The sequence below is a fragment of the Bacillus rossius genome, chromosome 1, assembly GCF_032445375.1.
Source record: "Bacillus rossius redtenbacheri isolate Brsri chromosome 1, Brsri_v3, whole genome shotgun sequence".
NCBI classification, from domain to species: Eukaryota; Metazoa; Arthropoda; class Insecta; order Phasmatodea; family Bacillidae; genus Bacillus; species Bacillus rossius.
Genome location: NC_086330.1, coordinates 229412771 through 229430090, shown reverse-complemented (window position 1 = coordinate 229430090; position 17320 = coordinate 229412771). Strand labels below are relative to the sequence as shown.

The following is a 17320-nucleotide window of genomic DNA, read 5'->3' as shown; positions in this document are numbered from 1 at the left end:
TACAAAATATGGATTTTGAAATTTTTGTAAAGAGCAATGTAGTTTATTTTGATGTGATGTGATGTGATTAGGGTGCATGCCAGTGAACTGACCTTAAAGAACGGCTGCGTGGCTCGCACTCCTGGTTTCCAGCCGGCGGCCCGCACCGAGCTCCTGCAATCTGAACACGCTCATGCATGCCTCTAGCGGCGAGGGGAGGCGACAGCCAGTCGGCTTGCACAACAACAGCGATACAGGAAACAGGCACTGCACTCATGCAAACAGGAGATACTCCATGCAGCTGCAAGCTTCAACAACACCAAAAGCAAGAAAGGTACATACCATTAACCACATTAAATTACAAATTACTGTTCCATAAAGCACAATAATAAAAACTTTGAGTTATAGTTGTGTACATATTTATGGGTTTATTTATTAATGAGTTTGAAAATTTATTACAAGCCACAGGGGACTCATCACAGCTGCTAAAACTTGAGTGTTGCAAAGTCTAGCCACTAGCTTGATAATTAAATTAATACAGTTAAACCTTATTAATAAAAACTCTGTTAATACAAAGTGTTTTCACAGTCTCTGGAAATGACATAGGAATTATACTATAGGCGTAATTCAGGGGTAGTAGGAACTTTCCTGCCCAATATAGAGAATGTTGACAATTATTTTGAGATTGTGGTGAAAATAGTCTGAAAAACCTTAAAAAACTAATTTAATGCTAGTTTTAAAAAATTTCTCGGTAGGACCCCCGAGCACCGATACGCCTTGCCAGTCCAGTTAAAATGCTGAAAATACACCCCTGGTTCTATGCTAAGTTAATTTGTTTAATACAAATAAATTGTTATAAGGGTAAACAATTAAATGTAATAAAATATGGTCACCATTCCATTTCCAAATTAATCTACTCGTGTTGCACAACTCAAACAAACATAACCAGAAAGCAATGCTGCGGAACATCTGGACCCAAATTATAGTCAAGGTGTTCCAACTGAAAAACGAGAAAATACAAAAAATAATCTGAATGAAATAGTTTTAGTATTCTACAGCGTATTAGCCAGGTATTACCAGGAGAAAATTTTACTCTGGTTTTTTACTACATTTATGGACAAAAGTGCCAAGCTAGGTGTTTATTTAACCTCATTAACCCTAACATCAAATTCTATGTTAATCTTCATGAAACAGAAATTGCAAACTGCAAAGTTATTAAAAGTTCTAGCTGTTTGTAGTTTTTAGGCACAATCTAATTACAAAATACAAACAGTAGTTTATGAACTTACCAATACTACAAAATAATAATAAAATAATCACAGCTTGCCATGGAAGTTATAAGAACTTTTCCATCTATTGCCCACATTGAGTAAGTATCAGTCACAATGTATATCATAGCGCCATGCTATACCAAAATCAGTGCCTACTAACGATTATCGTGTTTTATCACATAATCGTCACACTGTTATTTTATAGTGTCAAAATTTGAAAACAAATATTCTCGTATAAAAATCGCCTGATGTTTTGGTCCTCCTGTTAGATTACAAGCACTTTATGTAGGCAGTAAACATGACGTTGCCAAAGATCACAGGACGAAGTAGAGTATTACAGCAATCTGTTTTCAAGGTGCTGTCAGACAGTGTAGTAGTTATAATGGAAAAATACAGTAATTACAATTTTAGAAAAATTTGATTAAGGTGCATCTGTACAATATAGTCAAAAAATGTTTCGGTCCCACCATTTGCTCCATAAGATGTACCTTACCACCCCCCCTCCCCCCCCATAATAAAACATTGTATTTTAAAGTTGAAATCAATAATTTGTTATGATATTACAGATTACTTATTTAATTAACAGAAATATGAATTTTTTTGATTTGTAAATTTATTTTTAAAGACTTTTCAAACTTTTTAACCTTTAATTTTTCGTCGCTGCTGTGTAGCGCATATAAAAATGTAGTCAGCACTAGTGGCATCATCATGTTTGGTTACGTTGATGCCCGTATAGAGTGCGCGCATGTAGTAAAATATTGATATCTCGCCGATTGCATGCAACACGCACGCTTGTGTCATGCCAAGTAAACTACATTTGATAGACTACACTCTTTCGTGGTTAGTGTGTACTACAATCATAGTTATGGTAACACTTTGTTGGTTAAAGGTCATGTTTTTTATTTTTCTATTATAATTTTAACTTCTATGTTTTGTTGCATAAATAATTAAATTAAAAAGTTTGGCGGGCTTTTGTATACTCTGCTTTTTAATTAAACATGCTTTGAATGCAACATGTTTTGTTTTTATGAAAAACAACCTGAACATAAATACTTTTCTGTTATAAAAGTTACACCCCTACTTTCCAAACTAGATTTTAACTTAAAATGTGTTTCAATTATGCAATAAAACACGGTATTTGAAATATCTGGACACACAATGTCTATTGTGGTTTGTTAAGCCGTCTTGTTTGTCATGTATGTGTCATGAATGAATTATATACTACAAAAGAAATAACAAAGGTAGTTTCTTAAACAAATCGAAAAATTCTTATTTTAACAGCTTGGGAGAATGTGTGTATAGTATGTATAGTAAATCCCAGAAATATTTTCGATTTCCCTGATTTTTCTAAGACTTTTCCAGGGTACATGAAATTCCCTGAGTTTTCCTTGTAGCAACCCTGTAACAGCAACCTAAACCTATGGCAGTCGTGGCAACCGCAGGGGATGAGTCACTATTATAAAAAAAAATTATGCATGACAACCATGCATGTTATAAGTGAAAATTTATAGATAGAGGGATACCGTAAACTGGGCCAACTTTGGCCCTTGAGGTCAACTTTGTCCCACACAGAGAAAAAATATTGATTATTTTGTTTTACAAATGTTTTTCAAAATAACAGGTCCAACATTAGTTAGACTTCTTTCCCATTATGTTACTGTTTAAAATATGTAGGTAGGAAATTTTTGTACCACTTCAATTGAGATTTCAGCACTGTTACAAAAAAAATCAGCTGTTTCATGAAGAATTATTTAGTGCACAACTTTGTGGTGTGCGTATTTTGATTTTAGTCTGAAAATTCTAGTAAGTGTAAGATTATTTTCGTTATACATATGTCCTTAAAGGAACATTTCAATATCAGCTTAATTGTACAAATTTTTTTCAACTTTGCTCATAGTAATAGCAAATGTCAATTTAGAGGTTAGTTTGGACAAGTTTGTCCCGGGTTAAAGTTGCACCATTGAAAAAAAATTACCTCATCTGTCACTCTTCCTGTTTTAATGTTTCAGAAAACTTTATATTACATTGAGGCCAAACTATGCTAAATATTTTTTGCTTGTTTATGTGTTTCAGGGAGTCAAACAGGCAGCACTATGAGAACAGTGAGAAAAGGAAGTAGAAGAAAGATAGGGAGTCGTAGATATCAGGACTACACAGAAGATACTTTACAGAAGTGTTTGGAAGATATTAGGGAAGGTAGACTTGCTCAGAGGGCAGCAGAGAAGCAGCAAAATTAAAAACAAACTGAAAGGTCTGCACACAAAAAAACCAGGTAGGCAGCCAATACTAACTGAAGAAGAGGAAGAAACACTCGTTGAACATACTACGATTTTATGTGATTTTGGGTTTCCCATTACAGAATATGCTCTAAGATGTGTTGTCAAACTTAATTTAGACAAAATGGGTCAAAATGTTTATGAGTTCCATGACAACCTAGCAGGTTATGACTGGGGAAGGCACTTTCTGGAACTTCACCCCGAGTTAACGTGCCGCATATCCTCAAACATTAAGCGAGACTGGTATAGATAAGGAGACTACTTAATTTTTTTTTCAAATCTGGAGAAAAGTGCTGAAGGCATTCCACCTGAAAATATGTGGAATTACGATAAACCAACCTGACTGATGACCCAGGAAGCAGAAAAGTTTTGTCAAGGCGCAGAAAAGTTTTGTCAAGGCGCAGAATGAAACATGTTGAGCAAGTAATGGATTTTCCAAAACGTCCACCTCAGTTATGTTTTGTGGAAATGCTAAAGGGGAACTTCTGCCTGTCTACGTTGTCTACAAGGCAGAAAAGTTATGGGACACATGGATGGAAGGGGGTCCGAAAGGTGCACGATATAATAGGTCAAAAAGTGGATGGTTTGACTTGGGATCATTTGAAGACTGGTTTTTCCATCTTGTGCTCCCTAGACTCAAAAGACAAGAAGGAAAAAAGTTACTGATAGAAGACAACTTAGCATCTCACATTAGCAAGGAAGTCATTTCAGCTTGCCAAGAAAATGACATTGTCTTTGTTTGCCTGCTCCCACACTCCACCCATCTGACACAGCCACTTGATGTGGCGTTCTTTCATCCACTGAAGACAGAATGGAGGAAAATTCTACATGAATGGCATAAAACTCCTAGTGGAGAGCGTTTCAAAACTCTACCGAAGGATGTATTCCCTAGATTGCTGAATAAACTTTCGGTAGTCTCTGTTCAAGAAAAGAGGCAAAATTTAGTCTCAGGTTTCAAAAGTTGCGGCATTCATCCTCTTGATGCCACCAATGTTTTGAAACGATTGCCAGGTGCTGAAAGTTCTGTTAATGTTGAGATTGTCAGTGAAGCATTCCTTGAAACAGTAATCAGTAAGAGATCAGAGGCCACACCTTCGATTCGAAAGAAGAGAAAACTTGTAAACATTGAACCTGGTAAAGGAATCACTCCAACAGATGTGGATAACGGTACACAAGTCGCCTAAGAACCTAAACAAAAGAGAAAGAGGGGAAGGCCAAGGAACCTCATCTGACGGGGGATCCAGTTTTGACATTTCAGATTCCACAAGTGACGATCTGGAATCTGAAAACCCTAATTCCGATTCTGAGTGCCTAACTCCACACAAAAATGAATCATGGAAGGAAGAACGAAGTGAGTGTGACTATGTTGCAGTCACATACTATGGAGAACTCTATCCTGGCAGGATTGTTGGTTTTCCAACAGAAGATGACAGTAGAATCAAGAAAGTTAAGGTGACATGTATGGAAAAAAACTATGAAATTTTGGAAATGACTTGTCAATGGTAAAGAGGACATAATGATTTATGATTTTGATGACATAATAATGAAAATACGTGAGCCTGTGCCAATAAGGAGGGGATATTTTTCTGACCCTCAACTAAACACTTTCACTTCATTAAGAGTTTTGTCCTCATATTGACTCTTGACTACCTATGTAAAAAAGGTTTATCACATGTTGCCTAATAATTTTTCATGGTGACTCACAAGTGTGCTTGGACATATGTTTGCATTAGTTATCAATAGAAGGTACAGGTATACTTAAAATTATTAATGTTTTAATGTGATTTTTGTATTATTTAGATAATCAGTGTTTTTTCTTAATAAAATGTTGAACAAAAAAAATTTTTTGTCATTTATTTGGTCTTATATTTTAGGTACAACTCTAAATAACATTGTCCCATAACCCCATTTGTACAACATTAACTCTTTAATGCAGTAAAAATGATAGTGGGCTAAAGTTGTCATATGATGGGGCAACTTTAACCAACAGAAAAAATAATTTGTAAAATAACAATAAAATTGTATAATACTCTAAACCGACGTAACTACTTATCCCCAATACTTTCACCTATACACCAAAAATGTTTTGGAAAATTTTACTTTACTAATGCAAAAGATCAGAAGCATGAAATTTGAAAAATTGAAATAGTGGGTCAAAGTTGGCCCAGTTTACGGTAGGTAATTTGTAATATACACAAAATACTTCCAAATGTGCACAAGTGTGAAAGTATACAGGTATGTGAGTGTGTATAAGAATGTGAGAGTGCAAGTACACAAGTATACAAGTTGAGACGTGTTGCCTGCCCCAATGCTGGCCCCTCTACCCGGACCTCCCTTCTGCAGGAAGGTAGCAATGAGGGGTTGAGACGCTCGTCAGGGTCTCATGGCCACCTTGCCACAAGGTGGCTGATTTCCACGAGACAATGCGGCAAGGATTCCCCGCCCAAGAAAGCACACGGTTCCAGTTGGTAAATGATTTGTCAAGACAATTTCCAGTGCAAGGGCGTTTATTGTACCCCACACAAATCACGGAATCTGGCCCCCTTATGTACACACTGACAGCTACCCCCCCCTATAGTGCCAACTGTAGGACACTAACTGATGGGAAGCGGAACTGCCTTTGATGATCTTGAAGACTTCCTGCCGTGCCGGCAGCACAATATTGCAAAGGGGTGTCTATAGACAGACAGGTTGAGCATGTCCAGAAACAGAGTCTGAACCTTTACCTTTCACGACAGGACCTTTCAAGACAGCGCCTGTAAACGAACATTATTATCGGCGACAGGCAAGTGGCAGCAACAGTGGCTGGCAGGATCTCATAGCTGAAGGTCACAGGTCTTGAAGTGCAGGTGGTTCTGATGGATAAAGGATAAATGAGCAGAGACGTAGAGTATTGAGGCAATAAGGCGAGTTGGTAATAAGGCGAGTCGGCGGTTAGGTGGTGACTATAAATTATAGCTTCCGTGCCCTCTTTTATAGCATAACTGACCGGAAGGAGGGCAATGGGAAGCAAGAGTAGTGCTGACTAGCAGTGCATGTATAGTAGGCATGGAAGGGAGGGCACTAATGTAGACGGGTAGCTGGCACCACAGCCGAGAAGAGAGCGAGAAAGAAGGAGGGGGGGAAATTGACATCTTGTCAGTACCCTCTTTTATCGCATAATCAACACACGCGCGTAATCGTCGCACACATACTATAGGGCGTCAAAATTTGGATAAAAAAAAACCTCTTGCGTAAACGTAGCATTATGTTTTTGGTCCCGCTATTAGATGCCGAGCGCTTTGTGTAGGTATCTTTTCCGTATAAATGATGTATTTTAAAGTATAAATATAATATTTATTAAGAAATTACAGCGTACTTATTTAAATAACGGAAATACGAAGCTGTGTGATGTGTAAATTTTCTTTTAAAGACTTTTTAAACGTTATAATCTTCATTGTTAGTCTGAGTCGTCGCAATGTACCGCTTACAAAAATGTAGCCAGCGCTCGTTGCAATCATTACTGTTTGGATATGCTGCTTCCCTTATAGAGCGCGCACACGTAGTCGAATATCGATATCTCGCCGATTGCATGCAACGCGCACTCTCTATAAGGAACCGAGTTAACTACATTTGATATCCCGCTCACTCGTGGTGTTTACTACGGTAGTTACGCGTTCGTTCGGCTTGCATTTGGATCACAGATTTTGTTTTTTCTATTTAATGTTTGGTTTTCTATTTAAAGTTAAAGAAAGGTTTTTGTTGCATGACTTATTAAATTAAATTGTTTGGCGTGCTCTTTTATACTTCACTTTGTAAATAAACGTACTTTCCATAAATGGGTTTTGTTTTTATGAATTCTTTAACTAATAAAAATGTTTTTTTCACATAATCATCATACCCCTACTTTTCCAACTTCATTTTAGAATAAAATGTGCGACAATTATGCGAGAAAACACGGTAGTCACATACATGACATGCATCAATATGCATACTAAAAATGTAAACAATGGAGGTTCAGAATCATAACAAACATGGGGATGAAAAACCTGCAAAATGTCTTACAATCATCCGACTTTCTACTTCATACACTCTACGAGCATTATGCTTTTATTCATTACACTTTTTGTTGTGCTCTGATGACATAATTGTTGACTTATTACACAGATCAGTGGGCTACGCGATGCTTGACAAAGCATTCGAGTATCCTCTCTTGTTCTTGGTTGGCCAGAAAATTTGTGACGTGTGTAAGTTCCTCACGTACCCACTGGCTTAGCCTTTGGACCAACTACAAGATACGACAAACTGAAACCCACACACGTTAAATCCACACACGACTCCTGTAAAACTCCTTTAAGTGCTAGTAATACTTTAAAACATGTAGGGATGACCTTACCTCACTACGTTGACAGACTTTCTGATGATCTACACGTGTCAAATTACAATTAGTGGTAGCACCGCTAATGCACTCATATTTCAGATCATTGCACGTCTATTAATTTCTATAGAAGGGAAAAGTGAAACACTTAAGTGTCTGTACTCATCTGAAACAACACAGCTTACTGTTTGCCAATGCCAAATAGTGTGCCGACACACAACACACTCGTGAGTGATTACGCAACCATGAGGTTATTTGCATTTTGCACGATGCAATTCACCCACACGGTCGAATGTCCGACAGTATGCAGGCTGAAACGTGAGAGTACGCAATGTTGTACTGTATTGTGCGCTACCTGCTTCATCACGACTCATGAGACAGTGAAGGGTCTACACAGTACGCTAAATGTGCAACAACACACGGCACACCTCATTGTGCCGATACACTGCATCAACAAACAAACACACAACTTCTCTATTCACACATCCATTAATGGAATGCAAGTGTACTAAATTACATTTCACTCTGACTATTCTATCTGGGTGCTTAACTTTGTTGTCAGTCAGTGAATTGTAATTATTCCAGTTGACTCAATATTTTCAGTTTAACTACAGAGTTGTAAGATTTAAGGGTAGTCATGCCAAAAGGTAAATGCTATACAAAAAAAATAGTTTAGAGATAAAAAAAATATTTACACTAAATACCAAGAAAACTAAAACAAAGCACACAGTTACAATAAAATCTGTTACATGCAAAGCAGTGCAAAGCTTCTATAAGAAAAACAATAACACCAAACACACACCAACTACACCATCTTTGGCTTCTAACAATTTATTTCCAAGTGAATGCAATGCACACTATCTTGTGTTACAAGATTGACAAATATTACCTAATAAACCTTTTTAAATAGTTCAAGAAGTTACCTAAAAATAGCTACATAATTATAATTCTATTAAGGGAAGCATTTATGTTTATGTTGAAACTACAACGGCAAGTTGATTATAGCGCATTTGGTACGAGTAAGTAAAATACATAAATATCCTTAATAAAAATTCGTCAACTTGAACAGAAAATATTTCATGTCAAATACTGCATGAATAGGAAAAAAATTCAAGAAAAACCATTAACAAATAAAGTTTTAACTAGTGCAAAAACTCAAGATATGATAAATTAGGCTTTAGCATCTCACTGCTCACATCGAGGTCTTGGAGACGGAGGTGGTGTGGAATCGAAGCTCGAGAACACCCACGGATCCCCACTATGTCCGCTACGTTTGTGGTATTTGCACCAACTACTTTATTTCTTCCAAATCGTTGTATCAAATCGTATATGTAGAAAACTACCTTAATGTGTGTTTCTGGAGGATTTATAAACTTTGGCGTTGTAGTTAACAAAATGTTCATTAGATAGTATTTTTCTAGAGACTTTGATAACTTTTCTAAGACGTTAATCACTTTTTGTATTTTATAATTTATTTGTAATTTTAATTTATTAGAGTGCATTTTAATATTTGTTGGCTACTGGAACATAATAATAGTTTTTATAGTATTTTAGGTATTGCTTGATAGACTCTTTGTAGTGGATTTGAGGGAGGGACTATTTTCTCGAGGTGCGGCATGACTGTGTGCACTACTCTGGGCCGCACTAAGCTGTGTATATTAGTCAAGCATCAGCAGCCAAAGTAGTCACTTCGCAACTCACGCAGGGGCGAAAGACAGCTATGTCTATAACGTAACTGTGGGTGTTTTAAGTATTATGAGGTTAACTTTACATTTATATGATGCCAATGGAATGTGTGCGTGAACGTAAGATTTTAAGAGGCTTTTCGTAACACATGAAAAGGGGGTGTTTTCTCTAGGCACTTGAGGAACAGCTGATGTGCATCGCTACTGGCCTGGCAGATGCGGGTTTCTGAAGAAAGGTGTAGGGCTCTGGAATCATGCTTTGCTTGGGCGTGCTATTGGCACTAGATTATACAAGTTAGTTGCATCGGACCAGTCCCAGTCTGCCCGATCCTTGGCAGGAAATAGTTTTTGTGAGCATTGTGCATAAGATCACAAATTTTAAAGCGTTAGCTACGTCGTAGCAGCCAATAATTTTTAGTAAAATACCATTTTATGATACGTTTCGTTACAGAAAAATATGTAGACATTTGTGTACGTTTATGAAAGACTAGCTGCCCGACCCAGTTTCACACAGCTATACTAATGGAAAAAAATTAAGCCACATCTCCCATTTACAGTAATGGTAAATTAAAAAAAATTCAGTGAAAATTTATTACAATGCTGTATAATGTACCGAAAATAAAATGAATAGCACCGATGGTTTCCCGACTCGTGCACGCAACGTACAACTGATGTACCCGTACTTCGCTACGGCAGTCTACAGGCAGATCACTCTTGCGCCGCTCATTATACATGCCCCTCCTTGTGGGTACGCCACTGCCGCGCGATGCCCGTTGCCATGGCGACGCAGAAGGCATGAACAATGCAAAATCCTGTTCTCATGCAGACAAAGTACCCACTGTTGCCTGGTTTTAACCACCCATGGGATCTAATTTTCGGAAAATGTCATCCTGCGTAACATAAGGAACATTACTATGAAGTTTCAAGTCTGTAAAATATATACGTATACTTGAAGAAAAAAAAAAGGGCAATAAAAAAACAATTTAAACACAGAGGAAAAAAAAAAAACAATAGTTTAGGTTTGCGATTTAAAGTGATAAAAAGTATTTAAATATCATACCTGCCAACTTTTTTGTTTGGTCATCAAGAAAACTTTTAAATTGGGAAAATGTATCGTAAATCAAATGCGGCAATTTTTTACATGCTTTATGTGCAATTATTTTCTATTTTTCTATTCCATTTGGTTTTTGCTAATTTGCTAATGACATGAAGGGCATATCGATGGCCTAGAATGAAAACCTCATAGTCAATATTGTAAATGTACTGGGAAACTAAACCTATCAAGAATGTGCCAATTTACACAGCATGCATATGAAAAGCAAAATGATCAAGTACAAAACAAAAGCAATAGTATTCACTAAACAAGATTACTTAAAGACATACCTTGCTATATCACATGTTTGTTACATATTTCAGTCATCTCCTGATTATCATCCTTGATGCAATTTTAAGACTTAGAATGTGCAGCAGTTGCCTTATTTGCTTTACCTAATAAATCTGAGGTAAATCTTTGTTCATAACAAACACAATTCTTTGATTTCAACACAGAAATAGACTGCAAAGTTTTAGATGACATGGATGACCTAAATTGGGTTCTGTTTATGTTACCATACTGAAAATGTGGTCACATTCTGAATTACTGTGGGGGATTCACAGAATTGATAGCATTTGACAGTCTGTTATACTTCAGGAAGCCATCTACTCCACGAACTCTTGATAATTCAGCCCACTTGACATCAACAGTGCCTGCTTTCGTCACTTCCAACCCTGTGTGTGCAGTACTGGTGAAAAAGCTATCAATCTTCTTATTTTCTTCCTCAGAAAGCAAGTTTTTCCTATGCTTAGGACACTTAACGTGTGTAGTTATGTCAGACCTACCTCCATGAGCAATACTAAAATCACACCGGCACACTGTGCAAAACACAAAAGTTTCTCCTTTTTGCGATTTCAGAATACACGAGAATTCGTTGTTATACGCAGCACGGTAAGTCTGAATATATTTCTTGTTGGCTAGCTTACTCATGGTTCCCATCGCGTAAATACAAACGAAAAAAAAAAAAAAAAAACGGTTGCGCAGCACTACATTGGAACTACGAACAATAGTCAGCCATTTTGGACATAATATAAGGAACAAGGAACAGGCCAAGGAGGTAGGGCTGACTTCACAATTGTAGTCCGTTCCTCCGTTTAAAAAGCACTTTTTCGTTGCGTTAAGTGGAAAACAAACGTAGACCAGTCCAAACCATATACAAATAACTATCTATCTCTTGTTTTGTTTTAATTCCGCCTTCCGTCGGTAACATGGCCGGTACATTAAAAGTTGGCAGGTATACATGGCCGGTACAGTGAACAGTAATAAACCACCACGCAAAAATTAATCCGTAAGATATTAAAGACGTCCGTAAAACCGTAAAATAGTATTAAAATCCATAAAACTTACGGACAATCCGTAAAAGTTGGCAGGTATGAAATACTAATTGAACTCTTATGAGGGTACTGATTGCTTCGTTGTTAATATCACACGGGTGTTTTTTACTTGTATGGGAAAATTAAGAATGATAAGGCATCTAGTGCGTGGCAACAATGTTAATAGGCAATAGGAAATAAATTTCTAGCGCCTGCGGCATTGTCAACACACACTTTGTATGTGTACTGCATGTTGTATCTAACCCCCTCCAACGCATTTGATTCTAAATTGGACTTTTAGTAAGGATCCCTAATGTTATTGATAATATAATATAGCCTATAGCCTTCCTTGATAAAAAATGTACTATCCAACACTGAAAGAATTTTTCAAATCGGACCAGTGGTTCCTGTAGAGCGTTCAAAACAAACAAACAAACAAACAAACTCTTCAGCTTTATAATACAGTAGAATCTCGTTATAGCGAGCACGGTAATAGCGAGAACACGGCTATAACGAGGTATTTTTGAGGAATTTACGGCGTGATCGCTTGAAGCGCGCTTTTGTTATTTGTCTGCTTTATCTCCACCCCTCTCGCTCGTCACTAGACATCTTGCCGTTGACGCCTGTCACATTCTTTAGCAGTGCAGTCGCCACCTAAGTGCGTGGCTTTAAAAATAGAATCCCATCCTTTCTTTCTTTTATCAATCTTCCGTTAGTTATCTGTGCCGTGTGTAGACAAAAATTGGGATTGGAACAGAAACAACGTAAGAAAGTATTTTTTACAAATTAGAAATATGTATGATTTTGTTTTTATAATCGCCTATTTTCACGTTTTTTTTGGTTGTTATCTTAAAAGAGATAATATGAAAAAGCCGCTCTAATGAGATTTCATTGTTTCTTGGTTAACAAAAACTATTAATTATCAAATATTGTTAATTGTTTACATTCTATTTATTATTATTTACGCAACGTCATACTGTACGCGTACGTAATACGACTGGATTTGTTGCTGCAACATAACATAGCATGTTATGTGGTATCAGAAGTAACGAGTAACGTAACGATAATAACGAGTACTATGTAATTGTTATAGTAACAAATACATACGGGTACACATTTTTCCGTTACTTTTACACCTCTAGTAGGCACTACCGTATTTATTTCCGAATCGCTAGGGCAGTTTTCTTGTAACTTTTGTTTCGGTCAGTTCTTGGGGTATCTGTCCGGGAAAGGGGTGGTGATGGTTTGAGTTTAATCCCAAATTTATTTTCTAAAAAAGTTGACAGGTTTCTTTAAATGAAAAAAGTATAGTTTTCCAGCTACTATTACGTTTGAGGCGTACGTGCGTTGCCGCAGCCGCACTCCTGCTTTTTTGTAAGGAATTAAATCCTCGCACTACACTAGCACCACCTGTTAACAACATCCCGAACCAACATGGCCGCCAGCAGACAGCCCGCGTCGACGATAGATAGCAGGACAATGCTGCGTCGGCCGCGGGTTGAGATGCTATACTTACGTGGCGTGGTAGGGTATTTTGATTATTTTGACGCAATCGGTGATTGCATCCGTACTTATGGGGTATCGTTTTAAAGAGAATTCACATATCTGCTCACAGAAATTAAGATTTCGTTAATATAACCTGTTATTTTCCAATTATACAGGTTTAAACACAATTTTTATGCTATTTTCAGATAATTTTTATTTTTTGGGGGCCAAAATTTGTCCAATTCGGTTATAGCGAGGACACGGTTATAGCGAGGATCAAACCCGGAACCGTGACACCTCGCTATAACGGGACTCTAGTGTATTACATATTGGTATAGATAAATGTGGAAAAATAGATCTTTCATTTTGCCCTAATGAGGACATTTGTGAGTGAACTAAAGTGATTATGATAGTAGCAACCCCCAAGAAACTGAAACGATGGTTTAGGACAGCAATTTTAATTCATAATTTTTCATAAGAAAAGTCCGTGCTTAAGTTTTGTTGATAAGAAAATTGGGTATCTTTTATCAAGTGATTTTGTTAATGTAATTTCAGGTTTTTTTTTGTGTTAATGTGAATATTATCTTTTAGGTAAATAAAGTAATTGACGAGAAGCTCCAGAAAATTTATCAGTATTTTTAGACTTTTAATAAGTTTAGGTTTTCGCAATATTTAAGTATTGTAGGCATATGTATTAGTAATGGTAAACATTTTTTGTAAGCATAAACATAAAACTGTCACGTTCATGACCTATTATACAGAGTATGTTAAAAGCAGATATTTGGAACCAATTTTAATGTTTTGTGGAGCAAATAAATTGCCCTTCAGTCTAACTATTTACTTATATTGTTACTCTTACCACTCTCCTTATGTTTTTACAAGATCTGCTTTAGTGTTTTAAATTAAATACTGCTTGTACATGCATCCTTATCAGTAGAAATAGAGTCGATTTAACAAGATAAATTTGTGGAAATAAATTATTTTTAAATTATGATCATATTTGGCACGTCTGACGAGACTCCTGGGTGGGTGCGGAAATTGTCCGTTTTGGCCCATCAAAAGGGGAAAGCAGACAATGCACGCCAGGTGTGCCACCCCGCCTCTCCCCCTGGCCATAGCAACGGAGAGATAAGTGTGCAACCCTCGTGGAGTCTTTATCTGTGCACATGTATGCTCCGCATATGCTTCGCGTTGCTGCATTTCACTGCCAAAGGTAAGGGCCATTGGCTTCCCCCCTCCTCCTCCCACTAACAGTGTCATCACTAACAGTGTCATCACTAACAGTGTCATCAATGATAATTTTCACTGTTCACGTTAAGTAGTTGCATTATTCTGTATATTAATATGTAAAGTTAAGAATTAAAATCAAATCAAACATTTATACAAATAAATATTTCAAATGTTGTACAATCTATGGTAAAAGTAGTAGTTAGTAAAATTTTCAGGAGATCTGTTTTGTTAAGAATTTTTTTTATTTCTGAATACTAGGGCTGATCGGTTCCCACATTTTCAGTTCGGTTCGGCTCGGCTCGGTTTTTTGTTAAAAATGTCAGTTTTCGGTTCGGTTCGGTCACTACTTCAAAATTTTTCTTTGAGCTGTCATACCAAAAAAAATTCCACTATAGTATTTGATTACTTGCAATATCTTGCAAAAGTTTAATTTCTTAGGGGAGTCCTTTTCTCAGCAATATAAAAGTTATTTTCAACTACTATTTGTATTTATAAATAAGTTTATATGCTACTGAAACAACCATATGTGTAAAAAGGAACAGAACAAAACAGTTTAGAACATTAATAATTAGTATTACATTAACCTTGTTGCCAGCTTGAATTTATGAAATGTACTGGAATAAAATTCAATAGCAATAATGTGATTAAAAGCAATATACAAATAAAAACTTCCTACTGTAGCCTCTATGCCGGGAGTTAATGGACAAGCCAACATAAACAAACGTCTTAACCAAGAAAACGTCTTAACCTACCAGTGCATTAAAGGCAGAATGAATCATAATGACCATATTTTCAAAATACACAAGTAAAGTATTCATATTTAGTATGCGGTATTTACTAGGATTTTTTTTCCGTCACGTGCGTAACATCATCATCTTTGCGGAACACGGGCGGTATTATTTTTAATTCTTTCGTCACAGATGTTCATAGTTGCCTCCAATTACCAAGACGTAGTGGCAAAAAAGAATTTTTATTTTACGAGAAATCAAATACTCTAGACTATAACGACGCAAAGCCGCAATAATCACGCGCGAATAGTAAACAAACTACACTAGAGTCCCGTTATAGCGAGGTGTCACGGTTCCGGGTTTGATCCTCGCTATAACCGTGTCCTCGCTATAACCGAATTGGAAAAATTTTGGCCCCCAAAAAATAAAAATTAACCGAAAATAGCATAAAAATTGTGTTTAAACCTGTATAATTGGAAAATAACATGTTATATTAACGAAATCTTAATTTCTGTGAGCAGATGTGTGAATTCTCTTTAAAACCATACCCCTTAAGTACGGATGCGATCACCGATTGCGTCAAAATAACCAGAATACCCTACCACGCCACGTAAGTATAGCATCTCAGCCCGCGGCCAACGCAGCATTGTCCTGCTATCTATCGTCGACGCGGGCTGTCTGCTGGCGGCCATGTTGGTTCGGGATGTTGCTAACAGGTGGTGCTAGTGTAGCGCGACGATTTAATTCCTTACAAAATAGCAGGAGTGCGGCTGCGGCAACGCACGTACGCCTCAAACGAAATAGTCGCTGGAAAATTATACTTTTTCATTTAAAGAAACCTGTAAACTTTTTTAGAAAATAAATTTGGGATTAAACTCAAACCATCACCACCCCTTTCCCGGACAAATACCCCAACAACTGACCGAAACAGAAGTTACAAGAAAACTGTCCTAGCGATTCGGAAATAAATACGGTAGTTCCTTCTAGAGGTGTAAAAGTAACGAAAAAATGCGTACCCGTATGTATTCGTTACTATAACAATTAGTACTCGTTACTATCGTTACGTTACTCGTTACTTCTGATACCGCATAATTTGTTATGTTGCAGCAACGAATCCAGTCGTATTGCGTAAGCGTACAGTATGACGTCGCGTAAATAATAATAAATAGAATATAAACAATTAATAGTTTTTGTTAACCAAGAAACAATTAAATCTCATTAGAGCGGCTTTTTAATATTATCTCTTTTAAGATAACAAAAAAAACGTGAAAATATACGCGATTATAAAAACAAAAACATACATATTTCTAATTTGTAAAAAATACTTTTTTACGTTGTTTCTGTTCCAATATCAAACTTTGTCTACACACGGTACAGATAACTAACGGAAGTTTGATAAAATAAAGAAAGGACGGGATTCTATTTTTAAAGCCACGCACTTAGGTGGCGACTGCACGGCTGAAGAATGTGACAGGCGTCAACGGCAAGATGTCTAGTGGCGAGCGAGAGGGGTGGAGATAAAGCAGTTAAATAACAAAAGCGCGCTTCAAGCTCTCACGCCGTAAATTCCTCAAAAATACCTCGTTATAGCCGTGTTCTCGCTATTACCGTGCTCGCTATAACGAGATTCTACTGTACATCTAAAGGGTCTGACGACATGCACATTCATTCTCCAACTGCCATTTGGAACAGAACTTGGAAGGCAACTAATCGATCCTAGCGCACGTATAGCGCATTCTGTGATGTGAAAATAGAACTGAGTGACGCCATGCGTCGTGAGCGCCCTGCAGAATACGAACGGAACTAAGCAATGCTACGAAACTTCTACCGTTTTAGCTTACGAACCGGAATTAAATAAATATTATTTTAGTAAAGGAAGTGATATATCCTTTAAATAAGAAAA

At 37.0% G+C, this 17320-nt stretch overlaps 1 protein-coding gene across 9 annotated transcripts in view; it reads right to left on the bottom strand.

Annotated features, from left to right (window-relative positions):
• Positions 1-17320, bottom strand: part of LOC134527342 (F-actin-uncapping protein LRRC16A) — a 324842-nt gene that overhangs the window by 23065 nt on the left and 284457 nt on the right. For 7 of the 9 annotated variants that reach the window (XM_063359938.1, XM_063359939.1, XM_063359940.1 and 4 more), the window contains one exon: positions 93-160. The exons of 1 other annotated variant lie outside the window; for it this stretch is intronic. In XM_063359938.1, the coding sequence (XP_063216008.1) occupies positions 93-160 (68 nt within the window). The remainder of the gene's footprint in view (positions 1-92; positions 161-17320) is intronic. One more of the 9 variants, XM_063359936.1, reaches the window with a different exon arrangement.